Source organism: Camelus ferus, chromosome 5 (assembly GCF_009834535.1).
Source record: "Camelus ferus isolate YT-003-E chromosome 5, BCGSAC_Cfer_1.0, whole genome shotgun sequence".
NCBI classification, from domain to species: Eukaryota; Metazoa; Chordata; class Mammalia; order Artiodactyla; family Camelidae; genus Camelus; species Camelus ferus.
In genome coordinates this window covers 87572746-87586905 of record NC_045700.1, presented here as the reverse complement: position 1 = coordinate 87586905, position 14160 = coordinate 87572746, and the positions used below count along the sequence as shown (strand labels likewise).

General features: G+C 35.8%; 1 protein-coding gene across 13 annotated transcripts in view; it reads right to left on the bottom strand.

Annotated features, from left to right (window-relative positions):
• AGFG1 (ArfGAP with FG repeats 1) overlaps positions 1-14160 on the bottom strand; it is a 71194-nt gene that overhangs the window by 25714 nt on the left and 31320 nt on the right. For 12 of the 13 annotated variants that reach the window (XM_032480394.1, XM_032480392.1, XM_032480393.1 and 9 more), the window contains exons 3-5: positions 5182-5297; positions 1647-1809; positions 482-635 (exon numbers count right to left, since the gene is read on the bottom strand). In XM_032480394.1, coding sequence (XP_032336285.1) covers positions 482-635; positions 1647-1809; positions 5182-5297 — 433 coding nt within the window. The remainder of the gene's footprint in view (positions 1-481; positions 636-1646; positions 1810-5181; positions 5298-14160) is intronic. The other variant, XM_032480405.1, reaches the window with a different exon arrangement.

The window sequence follows — 14160 nt, the reverse complement described above, 5'->3', positions numbered from 1 at the left end:
TAGGGAGCAGTAAAATACTACTGTGGTTATGTTTAACAACGTACTTCTGTTCTACATATATAAAAAATTTAAGGATAAACTAGTATGTCTAAAATTTGCTACAAAATAATATGAGAGGAGGAAATGAGTAGAATACTACATGAAACCATATAAGCCATGAATGATTGGTACATGAAGTTTATATTATCTGGTCACTTTTGAATATTTGCAATGTTCCATAATAAAAGGATAAAAAAATATTTAAGTCTTTCCCCATTTTTCTTTGGAAAGGGGTCATACCAGTATCTAACATTAAGTACAATCTCTTCTGTGATTAAAAAGCATCAGAATTACATGATTACATATCACACATCAACAGCTATGGGTAATCAAATGTTCTCAAAAGAACTAGCTTACTGATACTTAAGTTTAAAAACGAATGGATGTCTCTTGGTACTACATATGTATCTCTGGCAAAAGCTGTTTGGAAAAAAACACTTACCTGCATGACTGTTGAAATGTGCAAAGTTAGCAAAATTGGCTGTAGCTGTTGACTGAGGTGCTGGAGCAGCAAAGATGTCTGAGCCAAGATCACTTAAAAGGTCAAACTGCTTCTTTTCCTGCTGCTGCCCTTGAGAGCGACCTACGACAGGGGACTATAAACCACATATTAACTATGAAGAGCTTCCAGTCAGATCTAAATTTTTATAAAACTAGTTCCAATTCATCAAGCTTAAAACACAATTTAAATATTACATAATCTCTTATTTGTAGTTTTGAGTTCTTTGCTGTTTTTTGAAAGCACAAATTTTCAACATCTATTCCCAAATTATCTTTCAATTGTAAGTATAGAGTCAAAAATCAATGAAATATAATTATTAACAATTGGTACATCTCATGATGCAAGAGAGACTTACTGCTAAGACAGCATGACAAGGCTTTTACAGAACACATCTTTTATCCATGGGAAAAGTTACAGTATACTGACTTTACCCTTCTCTCCATTGTTTACTCAAACCTTTGGTGAAAACAGCAATTTATCAGATGCCCTTGTATATACATTATTAAAAAGAGTGGAATTTAATTCAAATAGCGCCATGTCTCTGAACCATTCATGTGCAGGACAAATGTTTTAATGCCAGGGCCACACAGTAACAGATCTGTCACAGCTCAGTCAACTGTCATGAAGTACACAAGCATAAACTCTAGACATCAACTTCTGAAAAGACTTCAGGTCTATTCAGTTTTTTAGAATAAGGTATGTAATGCAAAGCCACCTGCATTTCAGTGACAAACATGCTTCACAATCAGGATGGGAAAAAATTCTACTGCTTGAGAAATCCTTTCCTGTAAAAATGTACCAGAGGCTACACTGTTCTAACTTTGATGGTCATGACAGATTTATGTTTTACCATTATATGTTATATGACAGATAGCTATAACAATGGTCCTGTGAATCTTTATGAAGAAGAAACTCGTATTTGCAATAGCAAAAACAAAAAAACACATTCCAACCACTTAACCAAAAATCTTTAATGTATTAAAAACCATTAAGACACAATGCTACTGGTATACAAGGTTATGCTACTGTCTTAAAAAATTCCCAAATTCATGGCACTCAATTCTCCTTAGGTAGAAGCCTCTACAAAGCCTTAAAGACTACTCACCTGACTAGGTGTGCCCTTATTTAGGTGCAGTGCTGGTGCTGAATCTCCTAAAAGAGATTTCAGTGGTTTGACCTCAGGTGTGCTGCTTGTGCTACTGGCAGAGGACCCTGAAATAGATGCATGAACTGATGCCACCACTTTGGCTTGTTCTGGTGGGACATACCTAAAATACATGAAAAGTTGAACAGGCAGTTAACTAAGAAAGATGTAGGAAAGCTCAAATATGATAAGCTTAATTCTAATTCTATACAATACTAATTCTAATTCTAATTCTATAGAATATTTTGATATTAATCATATTTCAAAAGCCTCTTAGAATTGATAGCTTAAGACTAAACTTAATTGAAATACTCAGAGAAAGGGTAATGAAGACTAACCACAAAACTTGTTTCAATTATTTACTTACAGTTTTTCTAAGAAAATAAATAAAATCTATTAAATAGTTGTTCTTTTTAAAAACAGAGGACCTGCAGTTAATCACGATGATAGTTAATAATTCTAATTTTTAAAAACTAAAGTAAGATCACAAGTAATAGTAAGATTACAAATAATATTTGAAAACAGAGCAAAAGGAAAAACATTTATTATATTATAGTTAATAGCCTAATATAAAGGCTTATTATCAATCTATAAGAATAAGATTAACAACCCAATTTTTAAATGGACAGAAGCAATTCACAAAGGGAGACAAAAATCAAAATACTTATAACCTAATAAAAATACAAATTAAAATACCATTCACATTTGATCTGAGTATAAACTTTATAAATTCTGCTACTATCTATTAAAATACATAAATAGGTACACTCTGTGCCCCAGAAGTACCACTTCCAGAAACTTATCCTTAGGAAATAACTGGGTAAGTGCACACAGATACATGTGTTATGTATATTACCACAGCATTCTTCAAAATTTCAAAAAACTGGACAACAAACCAAAATCCACCAGGAGAAAAAACACTTAAAGGGATTATGCTAACACCTATATAATATAACACTATATAACAACTCTGTCTTGATGTGGAAAAACGTCCACAAGACTTTACAGGTCTTCCAGGTTTGATCCCAGTCATGTAAGGATTCACAGGATAAAAGGAGGAAGGAAGGAAGGGAGGTAGCAAGAACATAATGCCCAAATATTGGTAATGCTGACTTCCAGGACTGGACCACGTGAGAGCTTTGCTCTCTGTATTTCTGGGGTTTGTTCTACCTACCCTTCCTGCACCCCCCATATCACGCAAGTGGGAGAAGTAGAAAAACTCTGCTTTTCTATGCTATTCCAGAGTCAGAGTTCAAATCCCAGCTCTATCACTCAATAGCTATGAAATCTAGGGCAAACTACTTCAACTTCCGTGAAGTCCAAATTTTCATCTATAAAGCTGAAATATGGTTGCTGTGAGTTATAAACAAGTTAACATTTATAAAGTACTTACAACAGTTTTCTGATACGGGTGTTAGCTATGTATGTGTAAGCTATTATCAAATTATGTAATAATCACAAACAATGAAACTGCTTTGTTTTTTTCCACTAAATAGGAGAGATGACGGATATGATAAAGAAAACAGGAAGTCACACTTTCCCATAATTTGATCTATCAATGATGATGCCAATTTTTGAGTACAGCCAAGTCTTACTAAAGGATAAAACCAGATAGTAGTCTTTGGCTCAAACACTTGCTTAATCAAAAGTGAAAAAGCTAAGCCTGTATAGCACAGGAAGTGAGTTTGAAAACTGGTCATAAGAACAATTTCAAAATCCCTTTAGATGACAGCAACAACCTCAGTGCTTTAAGTGTAGTTGCCTATGGTGAGGATTTTTAGGGGGACTGCATTTGGACAGTGCTTATGCCATGTTAAAAACCCACCGCACCACTCTCTAGTTACATGTCACAGGTATGCAGGAGTGTGAGTTTCAAATGCACAGGCCTGGCCTACCTTAATATTGGTCACTCCCTCTCCCCCACCCACCAATTAAAGTTTGTATTTGTATTACTCTTGTTATTACTATCTTGTTTTTCACGACAGAAAAGATAACAAGAAACATAACTATTTGAAGTTTACAATTATTTGAAGTTTATAATTATTTGGTTATGGTTTGAATGAATAATTTTTATTACTGCTGATTATTACTACTATTAATGGCAGGGTTGCCGGTTTTAATTGTATCAACTCTTACACACACTTTTCTTTTGCTAGTTGAAGCTAAACTATCTGAAATCCCAGTTAAGTCCTACTCAACTTTGAGTTGGTAAAACTGTTGGGAAAATCAAAAATTAGACCAGGGCTACGTAAGGAGAAAGATCTTAACTACGAGATAAAAGGTCTAGTAAATTAAGAACTAAAGTGATAAAAAGATAATTATATACTTCCTTTTAAGAGAATCATTTATGGCACCATGTTTTTACTATCACCCTACCTTCTAAGTTTTTTTCTTTTTTCCTGAACTAAAATCTTACTAGTATGTTTTCTTCTACACTCACACCTAATGTTTCTAGTAATGCTGAATACAGCCCTGGCAAAAAGAGTCTCCTCCAGAGAGCAGTAAGAATACAAAGTTCACAGAACTTACAAATCAGGGCCACTTCTTTCTAATATGCTCACGGTGGATGAAAGTAGAGGTATCTCACTCACAGCAGTACTCCCTCAACCAAAACAGGCTTTTGAAGGTATTATTCTCTGCGTTAAAATACAGCTCCTCAGGGAAACAAGAGGCTATTTATTTCTCATTATTTGTTCCCTCTATTTGTAACTCTCTCTCTGATCTTCTTAACCCAAGAAGGAAATACACATTATTGAATATTGATAAACAACCAAGAATTCATCATTAATGAGTCTTAGTAAACTGACTTAAATTGTGCTCACAGCTAAAAACGAAGAGCTCAAAGTAGCTGAGCACTACTAGTTCTACGAATACATTCCCTGCTCTGCTTTAAAAGGCTTACGAGCCATTATGTCCAGCCTCTTTTAACTTAAAAAAAATTTAACATCTGACAGATTTAGTTAGAGAAGTATACACACTTCCTTCTTAATCAAGTGGTAAAATGATTTCCTGGGGGGGCAGTGAGGGGTATTTTGAGCAAAGAATCATCGCAACACGCAATTAAGGGAAAAGACTACTACACGACTGCTCTAGCACAGTGTCTACTATACAAAAGATACTAAACAAACACTTGTTAAATGAAGGAAGATTTTAAGAAAGGAGGCTTTATAAGACTAAGATGTCTAGAGAAGCTAACAGGGCTAGATAAGGTTTAGAAGGAAGAATTTTTAACTTCCGAAAAAAGGGTAGGAAGCCTGCTGACAAGGAACAGGCTACTGCTAGGCACTGATGAGTTAACATAAAGCAGAAGTAAAGGTTTTTGGAAACCAAATCCAATAAAAGGCTGAAGTACAATGAGTATCCACCTATTTCCTTATTTCCTACCTACCTACCTACCTACCTACCTATTTCCTTCCTTCCTTCCTGTCATACTATTCTTACCCACAATTCATGTGATTTGTGGAATCTTTGCTCTAAATACAAACTATTGACTCACCATCTTTTCTTTTCATATTTTTCTTGTAGGAACTCTTTCACTTTTTGTGGATCCCTGAAGTCTGGAATTGCTGAAGATCTATCATCAAACAATCCTAGCCAAATCTGTTTACAGACCTTTGGAAAGAATTAAAAAAAAAGTGTTAAATTCAACATCTTAATGAAATTCTAAGGGAAAATTAAGATTCTTTCAGAAAACTAACCTACTTAATTTTAATAACATTGCTTTCAATGGATACTTATCACACTGAGCAATGAAGAAAAAAACGAAGAAACTAAATTTACTTGAATATGTTACAGTATGCAATAAAATCTTGTCAACAGCATCACAAAGAACTGCACCTCACAGGGAAACAAATAGTGAAATGGGATTTAGGAGGACCTGGGATTGTTTAGTCTTGGAATAATCATAAACTGTAAACCATTAGCAAAGTCACGTAACCTTTATGAACCCCAGTCCCCTCACCCCCTAAAACTGAGCAATCAGACCAGTATCAATTTCCTTGATAGGTTTAAAAATCAACCAAAAAGAACAAATAAAAAGTACTAAAATCATAAATAATTTGCTATTAAACTGTAACAATAACAAATATACAAGGCAAAGACAACTCTAGCTTTATAGCTACCTCCTATGCTTTTTTCCTAATGGCTAAAAAATGAGAATCTGAGATATTTAACTTTTTAGTAAAATCAAAGAAATGAAGTGATGTGGAACTCATATAGGACACAAAGACTAAAGAGAACTATAAAGAAAAAAACTGATAAAGTGGGCTTTATCAAAATTAAAAACTGTTGCTCTTCAAAAGACATAAAAGAAAAAACGAAAAGGCAAGGCACCAACTGATAAAAAGTAGTTGCAAAGTGTATAAGACCTTGAATTCTTTAAACTCAACAATGAAAAAAAGACCAAAAAACCAATGTATTCTTTTAAACAGTGAGCAGAAAATCTGAACAGACACTTCACTAAAGATACACAGATGGCAAACAAGCAGCCCAGCATCATTAGTCATGGAGAAAATGCAAATTAAAACAACACTGAGACCCCCTGCATAGACACCCATATAAGACCACCAGAATGGCCAAAATTAAAAAGACGGAACATACCATGTGTTGGTGAGAGAATGTGGAACAACCGGAACTCTCAAGAATGTAAAATGGTACAACCAGTTTGGAAGACAACTGGCAGTTTCTTAGAAGTTAAACATATACCTACCATATGACCTGGCCACGCCCTTTTGAATAAACACTTCTAAGTATTTACTCAAGCACATGTCTATACTCAGATTTGTACACAAATGTTCACAGCAGCTTTACTGATAACTCCAAGCTGGAAACAACCCAAATATCCATCAACAAGTGAATGGATTAATTCTGGAATATGCAAATAGGATACTATTCAGCAATAAAAAGGAACAAGTTACTGACAGAAGCAACTACGCAAATAAACCTCAAGATAATTATGCTGATTGAGAGACGTCAGAACCACCCCCCAACAAAGCACATACTGCGTAATTCATTTAAAATTTTAATATAAAATAAACAAGTTCATACTGTATAGCACAAGGAACTATATTCATTATCTTGTAGTAACTTACGGTGAAAAAAGATATGAAAGCAAACATATGTATGTATATGTATGACTGAAGCATTATGCTGTACACCAGAAATTGACACAACATTCAAACTGACTATACTTTAATAAAATATATATAGAAAGGTAAAAATAAATTAAATTTTATAAAATGTAAATTTATCTATAGTGATGGAAAGCAGATCAGGAGGTCCATTACAAAGGGGTACAAAAAAACTCCTGGAAATGATGAAAATGCATGTTAGCTTGTTACTGTAATGATGGTTTCACATATGCCAAAAACTCATCAGACTGTACACCTTAAACATATGCAAGTTTTTATAATTAATTATTCCTCAGTAAAGCTACAAAAAACAAGTCCACAAAGTTCCAAATTTATATTATTTTAAAGAATAACCAATTGTAACACTGTGAAAAGAATACAATATCTAACTTCAAAAGCCTGACAAAGATTTGAGAAAGCAGAGAAGGAAAAGCAGCATCCTTCTCAAGCTTACCTGCTCAATACTCTTTTCCTCTCCTAGCATGTACCCAAAGTATGTTTCAAAGGAACACTGCTTGCAGTTCTCTCCTACTCTGGGCTCAGTACAGACACTATAAAATCATTAAGGCAGTACAGCTGACGCAAGTGAGGCCCAGGCGAAGGCACAATCTCATTATGAAAAAGCCCAAGTGCAGACACCCAGGAATGGTAATGCAGCTCTGCCAGAAATACTATATAAACCCTGTAGACGGCCAGCTTCTCCAATAAATATTAACTATTAAAACACACACACACACACACACACACACACACACACACACACACACACACACGGCAGAAACCTGACTAATGATTCTCCTAAAATGTAATTTTGAAGGATTCTGTGGCTTTACAATTACACTCATAAAGAGAGAACTGTAAGTTTCCAATTTTTCTATTTTAAAAATTCCCAAGAGAGAAAACAAGAGGCATGCTCAAAGAAACATTAACTGTATTAATGGGGAGATGGGCTGAAAGACAGATCGTAAGTTACTGTTTTGGCACTCATCATAATGCAAAGCAAAGACGAAGTGTTTGATGGTAAATTTCACAGATATTTCACATTAGCAGCTTGTAAGTCCCTTAAAATTCTGTACTAACTGCTGCTAAAATTCTACTCCTCTCTGACAGGCCAAACTGCTAGGGAAAATTACTTAAACTGGCGGTTGGAGTCCACTACAAATTCGTGCTACCTCACTATCCAAGTTCCATGATACTAGCTCTATTTCTGACTATGTTACCCCACAATAACTATTTTCTATACTGCTCAAAATCCTAACTCTACCCATCACTCTTGGCAGTTGAATATTTAGTCAAGTGAAGTGGCTCCCAAAATGTGATTTCCCAATTTCCTGAACTGGAAGCATCAGCGTCACCTAAAAACTTGTCGTAAATGCAAATTTTCAGGGGCCACCCAAATCTGTGAAATGAGCAGCTCTGGAGGTGGTACCTAGCAATCTGTATTTTAGCAAGCCCTTCAAGTGATTGTGAAATAGGCCAAAGTTTGAAAACCAACGCCTTAGCAAAATCTAGGCCAGCAGATGGAAACTTCCTTTCCATATATATACTATATATAGTTTTTAGCATTTCAAATTTACTTAGCCACTAAACCTGTTATAGGGCAAGATTCATTTAACAAAGATAGTGTTCCAGGAATACATCTGGGAAAATGTTATGGTCTCTATCTCCTTGTGATCCATTCACATTTTAGTCCCTGGAAACTTGGCTCTTGCTCCCATCATTCTACTGAAATTACTCTTTCACGTTTGTAGATCTTCTGATAGGAAAGCATAAAGTTCTCTTTTCTCCATGTTTGTTTTATTTTTTAAGTAAAATAATAAACACCATCAACTAAAAAGGGAAGGTTTTTCAGAGACGAAGGAAAATGAGAGAGTGAATCAACTAAAACTGCAGGCAGCACCACCATTCTGGGATCATGAGTATTTAAAGTGAAACTAGTCAAACAGTTGAGTTTTCCTCCAGACTCATCCGGCTGTTTAAGTACAAAGTAGGTAGAGTGTTGGTTTTAATCAGGCAAAATACAACAGGAGTTAAAAGGGAGCGGTTTTAACAACAGACTATGGAATCAAAGCTAGGTTAAGAAAACATGATAAGGCTGTTGCACAACAAAGAAATTCAGCATCAGTGGACTGGAGGCCTTAAATGGTTGTCCCCAAATTGTTGGAGTTAGAAATTAGAAGGAATGAGCTGAAAGAAGGAAGCAGTGGTGGTCAGAGAACAGGGTGCTTGAACTTGAAATCTGAGAAGTAATATAGTTACCAATAAATAAAAAGGTTAAACTACAACAAAGGATTATTGGAAATAAGAAGTCAAGGAATTCAGGAGGACAGATTATCTATGTGGACACTGAGATTGGCAGAAATTATTAACAATGGTGAAAAAAGGACACTTATTATGTAAGGTTTTAAAATCTACAACAAATGAGGGGGGCTGACTAGTATGACTATAACACGATGAGACAGCAGGTGCTAAAATCTATTGACAAGAGGACCATGGGGCCGCTGTCTACAACCACCACTGAGGAACCAGAAGGATATCCCAAAGCCATCAGTTTGAAAGGGCTGCACTCGTGAGCAAATTAGTTTGGATGGTCTCTTTGGGGCAGGGGGCGGGGGGGAGATGGATAATCAGGTTTAATTATAGAATAACATGGCAGTTATGGTAGTTATTAGCCTGGACTAGAGAATCAGACTGCCTTCACTTGACTTCCAACTCAGTTTAGTAACAGAACCTGTATCATTGCAATGTTTAAAGGGTTAAATGAGTTTTCCACTCAGAATAGGGATATACAGTCAATTTTAAATAGTACTAGTTATTATTACTTTGGAGCCTGGTCTCTTACGTGGTTTGCAGTGGTGGGTTAGAGAGTGATAAAGTAAGCAAGGACTGGGAAGTAGAGGCCTCACCAGAAACACAGGAAACTGCGGGTTTCTCTTCATTCCTGCTGCAGACAGAATCAAAATTGTCCTAATGGAATAATCTCCCTCTCTGAACTTCTATATCACTCTGTACCTCTCACGTGAAACTCATAACAAACTGACTTTCATTAGAATTATGAGCATGTGTCTCATCTACTTTTGAACTCTCCACAATGCTTAAAACAATGGGTTGTCCCATATTAAGTGTTCAGCAAACACACTTTTCTGAAAATACTTAAAACCAGATCTTATGGAAGAATTAAAAATAAAATCACATATCAACCAATGGAATAAATTAGTGAAACTGTCAGAATAACTTTTCCCTTATTCTAGTGCTAATCTACTTTAGACTTGCAATCACAATAACCACTGACAGAATCTAAAATATTTTAAAGTGTATTTATCAATCAGCGTTGCCTCAGGAAACAGATGGCACACTCAATTTGGGCAATTTGAGAAATTTAAGAGAGACTGTTTAACGCGTAGGTAGGCTGTAAGGAAATCACAGTGAGAGTATCGTGTCCCAGGGTTAGCAACAGTAACTCTCCAGAGAGCTTCTAATGTTACTTCCTGTTAATATTTATTTCTGTTAAACTTTTCTCTCTGCTCCCAAAAAGTAAATACTAGGTTACTTGTTCATGAATTTTTCAATTCTTTAAGTTTCCTATTATTTGTTCCTGTATTTTATGGGTGGTATTGTTAACTGCTGTAATTATGTCTCATATACAGAAGAAAGCAGTAATCCTTCGTCTCCATAGAGAAAAGATAAAAAAGAGGCTGAACCCTAGTTGATGGCTAATTGGAAACATTTCTCTAATTCCAGAGCACCTTTTCCTTTCATTATTTTTATATCTTTGGACCTAGAGGTGGCAAGCAGAGTAGTGTTCCATTTATTCTTCGTATCTTTTTTTTTTTAATAAGGGGTTGTCTAAATGAAAGTAAAAGTCCATTCTAGCAAGTTTCCACTCTATTTTTTGTCCCTGAGAGGATTACAAAACTGTAACATCTTACCTCTACCCATATGTATTTGCCTGATGCAACACTGTTTGCTTACTCTTCCTTTAATATGTGAGTAACTGAGAATTAGTAAGGATGTTCCCTACTTTCGGTGTTTATAGCCGAGTTTGTTAAACTGCTTGCACTGCGCGTATTTATTATCACTTTCAGGTGCAGTGCTGGGGAGCTGTCATCTGCCCTTCCAGCTCTAGTTCTTACCCTACTCTCTCTCCAGGCACCTGACTTGTCTGGATACACAACTGGACTTTCTTGCCTCCTAGCTTCTGGTGGAGTTCAGCTGATCCAGCTGATCAGAAACTTTGTCAGCACGTCAAAGAAAAGAAGGTGGGAAAGGTTAGGATATTTATTTTCTTAATGTCTTCAATGTGGCATTTATGTAGCCTGGCTGCGTCTTTTCACTGAAAGTGAAAACTCCCATCCAGTAGCCTTCTTTAAGGTTGCTAACCACTTCCTCTCCTCCCACCTCCACTGCCAGCGGGTGGTGGTAGGCCCTACAGGATCTAACCCCTGACTGACTCTCCAACCTCATCTTACATCATCACTCCAGCCACACAGGCCCCCTTAGAGAGTCTTCCCTGATCATCTAATTCAAAGGGGCAGCATTCCCCACACCAAAACTCAGATACACATTATCACGATGTATTATTTATTTTCATGCCCTTTATCTCACAACTTCTAGATGTAAATTTTATGTGCCGGCAGTCTCCCCATAAGTAAATTTTATGTGCCGGGACCCTTCTCTCTGATTCACCACTATCCATATTCTAGTGCCTGCCTGACACTAAATAAATATCTGGTGTATGAGTGAAAGTAACTTCCTAACAGCCCTGAAATACATGAACTGTAGAAATTATCTTTTTTTCCCTTTGTTCCATCTAAAATATACATGCTGACCTAGAACATTTAACTTACCAACTTACTCATGCAAAAGTAAAAAAAATTCACTGATCCAAATTCTTACACCATATTTAGGCCAGAGGTTAGCAAATTATACCGACCAGACTAAATGTGGCCTACAGCTTGTGTTTGCAGCTGAAGTTTCACTGGAACACAGCCATGTCCGCTTGTTTATCCATTGTCTACGTCTGCTTTGCTGGGTAGTCGCAACAGACACTGATCCAAAAGCCTAATATTTACTATCTGACCCTTTAGAGAAAAAGTCTATCAACCCCTGACTTAGCTGCAACATGGACTTACTATGATACGATCCTAGCATTCAAGAATAACAATGATTTAAGTAGGATAATAAATAAAAGCCTGTTTAGAGGTATGTGCTATAATGTGCATGGAGAGTAACAGAGATGAACATAAAATGAAAGCTTTTCCCTAGAGGAAGAACTTTTTAAGAGTGAGGACTATCTAAGGGCCAGTTTATTGTACATACCCATTCACTTGAGAATAAAGGAGAAAAGTACCAGATTTTAAGTATCAGGGAAAGATTAAAAAGTATTTAACACTTGTTTTCAAAATAACTGGTAATTACAAAGAAATAGAAAAGATAAAAGCAGGAAATATTTAGGACACTAGAAATTAAATAAAGTGGAAATAGTAATAAAACTTACTTGCAAGTGTCTGAGTTGTGATGGAGACCAGTAGCTCTTAATTCAGACACCTACGGTGGAGACTTAGTAAAAGTCAGTATGCACAACTCACAGCACACTCCCATGCCTTATTTCATTTAATGTCTCTAACATCAGACAGAACTGCATTCCAGGTAGGTTGCAAAGAACCAAAACCCAGCCACACTAGATCAAACAAATTTACACCAAGTGTACGGTAACACTTAAAACAAAACGAAAACTTTATGGGAACCTGGGCTGCAAACGGACCCATCTGGGACCCAGGCAACCTGACTACCTGTTTCCTAGGCACTTCTCCACACCCCTGTCCCCGCAAACACAGTTTATCACTTTTGCTTTTCATACTATGTCTAATCCCTGGTCTTGCTTATCTGAGTAAAAATTTTCTTTTTGTGTTCACTTGTTAAGACTACACATGGTCCAACTACATACTGCCTTTTCAGTTCAAGTGATTTATCTTTTCAGTCCAACCTCTGTGCGCCTTAATTCAATTTCTTAAAAGAGGAGGGATCTGATCAGTCACTGGCCCCTAGGGTTAGGCATCCATTCCTGTTCAGTCAGCTGTGTGTTTTGTTTTGTGGTTCTCCCAGGAGAGGGAGCCTTCCCCCTTTCTTCCTTCAGTAAAGAGCGTGAGCTTGGTAAGCAACCCCCACTTCCTAAACACACGTTTATTCATGAATATGCTTTATAAATTACAAAGAACTTCAAAATATAAGATTTATTACATTAGCGAAGTGGCAGTAGTTTGGAGAAAGATTATTATTTTATCAAACTAAAATGACATTCGTAAATTACCCTGTACCCTGTATGTGTAACAAAACAATTGCTCTGTCTTTTAATTTTGTATGCTATGTCTTTAACAAGTTTCCATGTTTTTGCTAGTTTATTAATTTTTACCTTTGTGATTTCTTCCATTGCTTTTAGTCCATAAAGTCCTCGCACATTTAAATGTTAAATATGTAGTCAGCTATTATTTGCTATTAATTTTTATAGTAATCACTTCTTTGTGCTCTTTTGAACATTGACTCCCAAGTGTATACATCCTTAAACACTACCATTTAGTTTTGCCTATTTTTCAGTTGTGAAATGATCTGTTTTACAGAAAAGTTGCAACTGCAGTGGAAAGAAGTCCCATATTCTATTTACCAAGAATCTCTAAGGTTAACATTTGCTTTATCATTCTCTCTCCAAAAACATTTTTGGAACCCATTTAGAGACATGACCTTTTACCCCTAAATGTGTATCTCCTAAAAATAAGGACATTCTTTTATATAACCATAACACAATTATCAAAATCAGGAAATCATACTGTTTTTATCCAATCCAGAGACTAACCAATTAGCTTAACAATATTCCTTATAGCAAAAGGAAAAGGTTCTCCTGATACGGATTCCATCACTGTCTTATCTCCTTAGTCTTCTTTAATTGGGAACAATTTCTTAGTCTGTTTTTGTTTTCAATGACCTTCACATCTTTGGAAAGTACAGCCCAGTTATTTTATAGTATGTCCCTTAATTTAGGTTCCCTCATAATTAAATTTATGCATTTGGGGGAGGAATACCACGTAAGTGATGTTGTATCCTCCTCAGTGTATCACATCAGGAGGCACATGTCAATTTGTCCCATTCCTGGTGATGTTCATTTTAATCACTTGGTTAAAATGATATAGGTCAGATTTCTCCATAGTAAAGTCACCATTTTTCCCTTTAAGATGAATATGTATCTTGTAGAAAATACTCTGATGCTATTTTCTATATTTTATGGCTTCCTTTATGGCTTTTAAATTATAACTCTAAAATTTTTCTGAAATTTATTTTGGTATATCTTATCA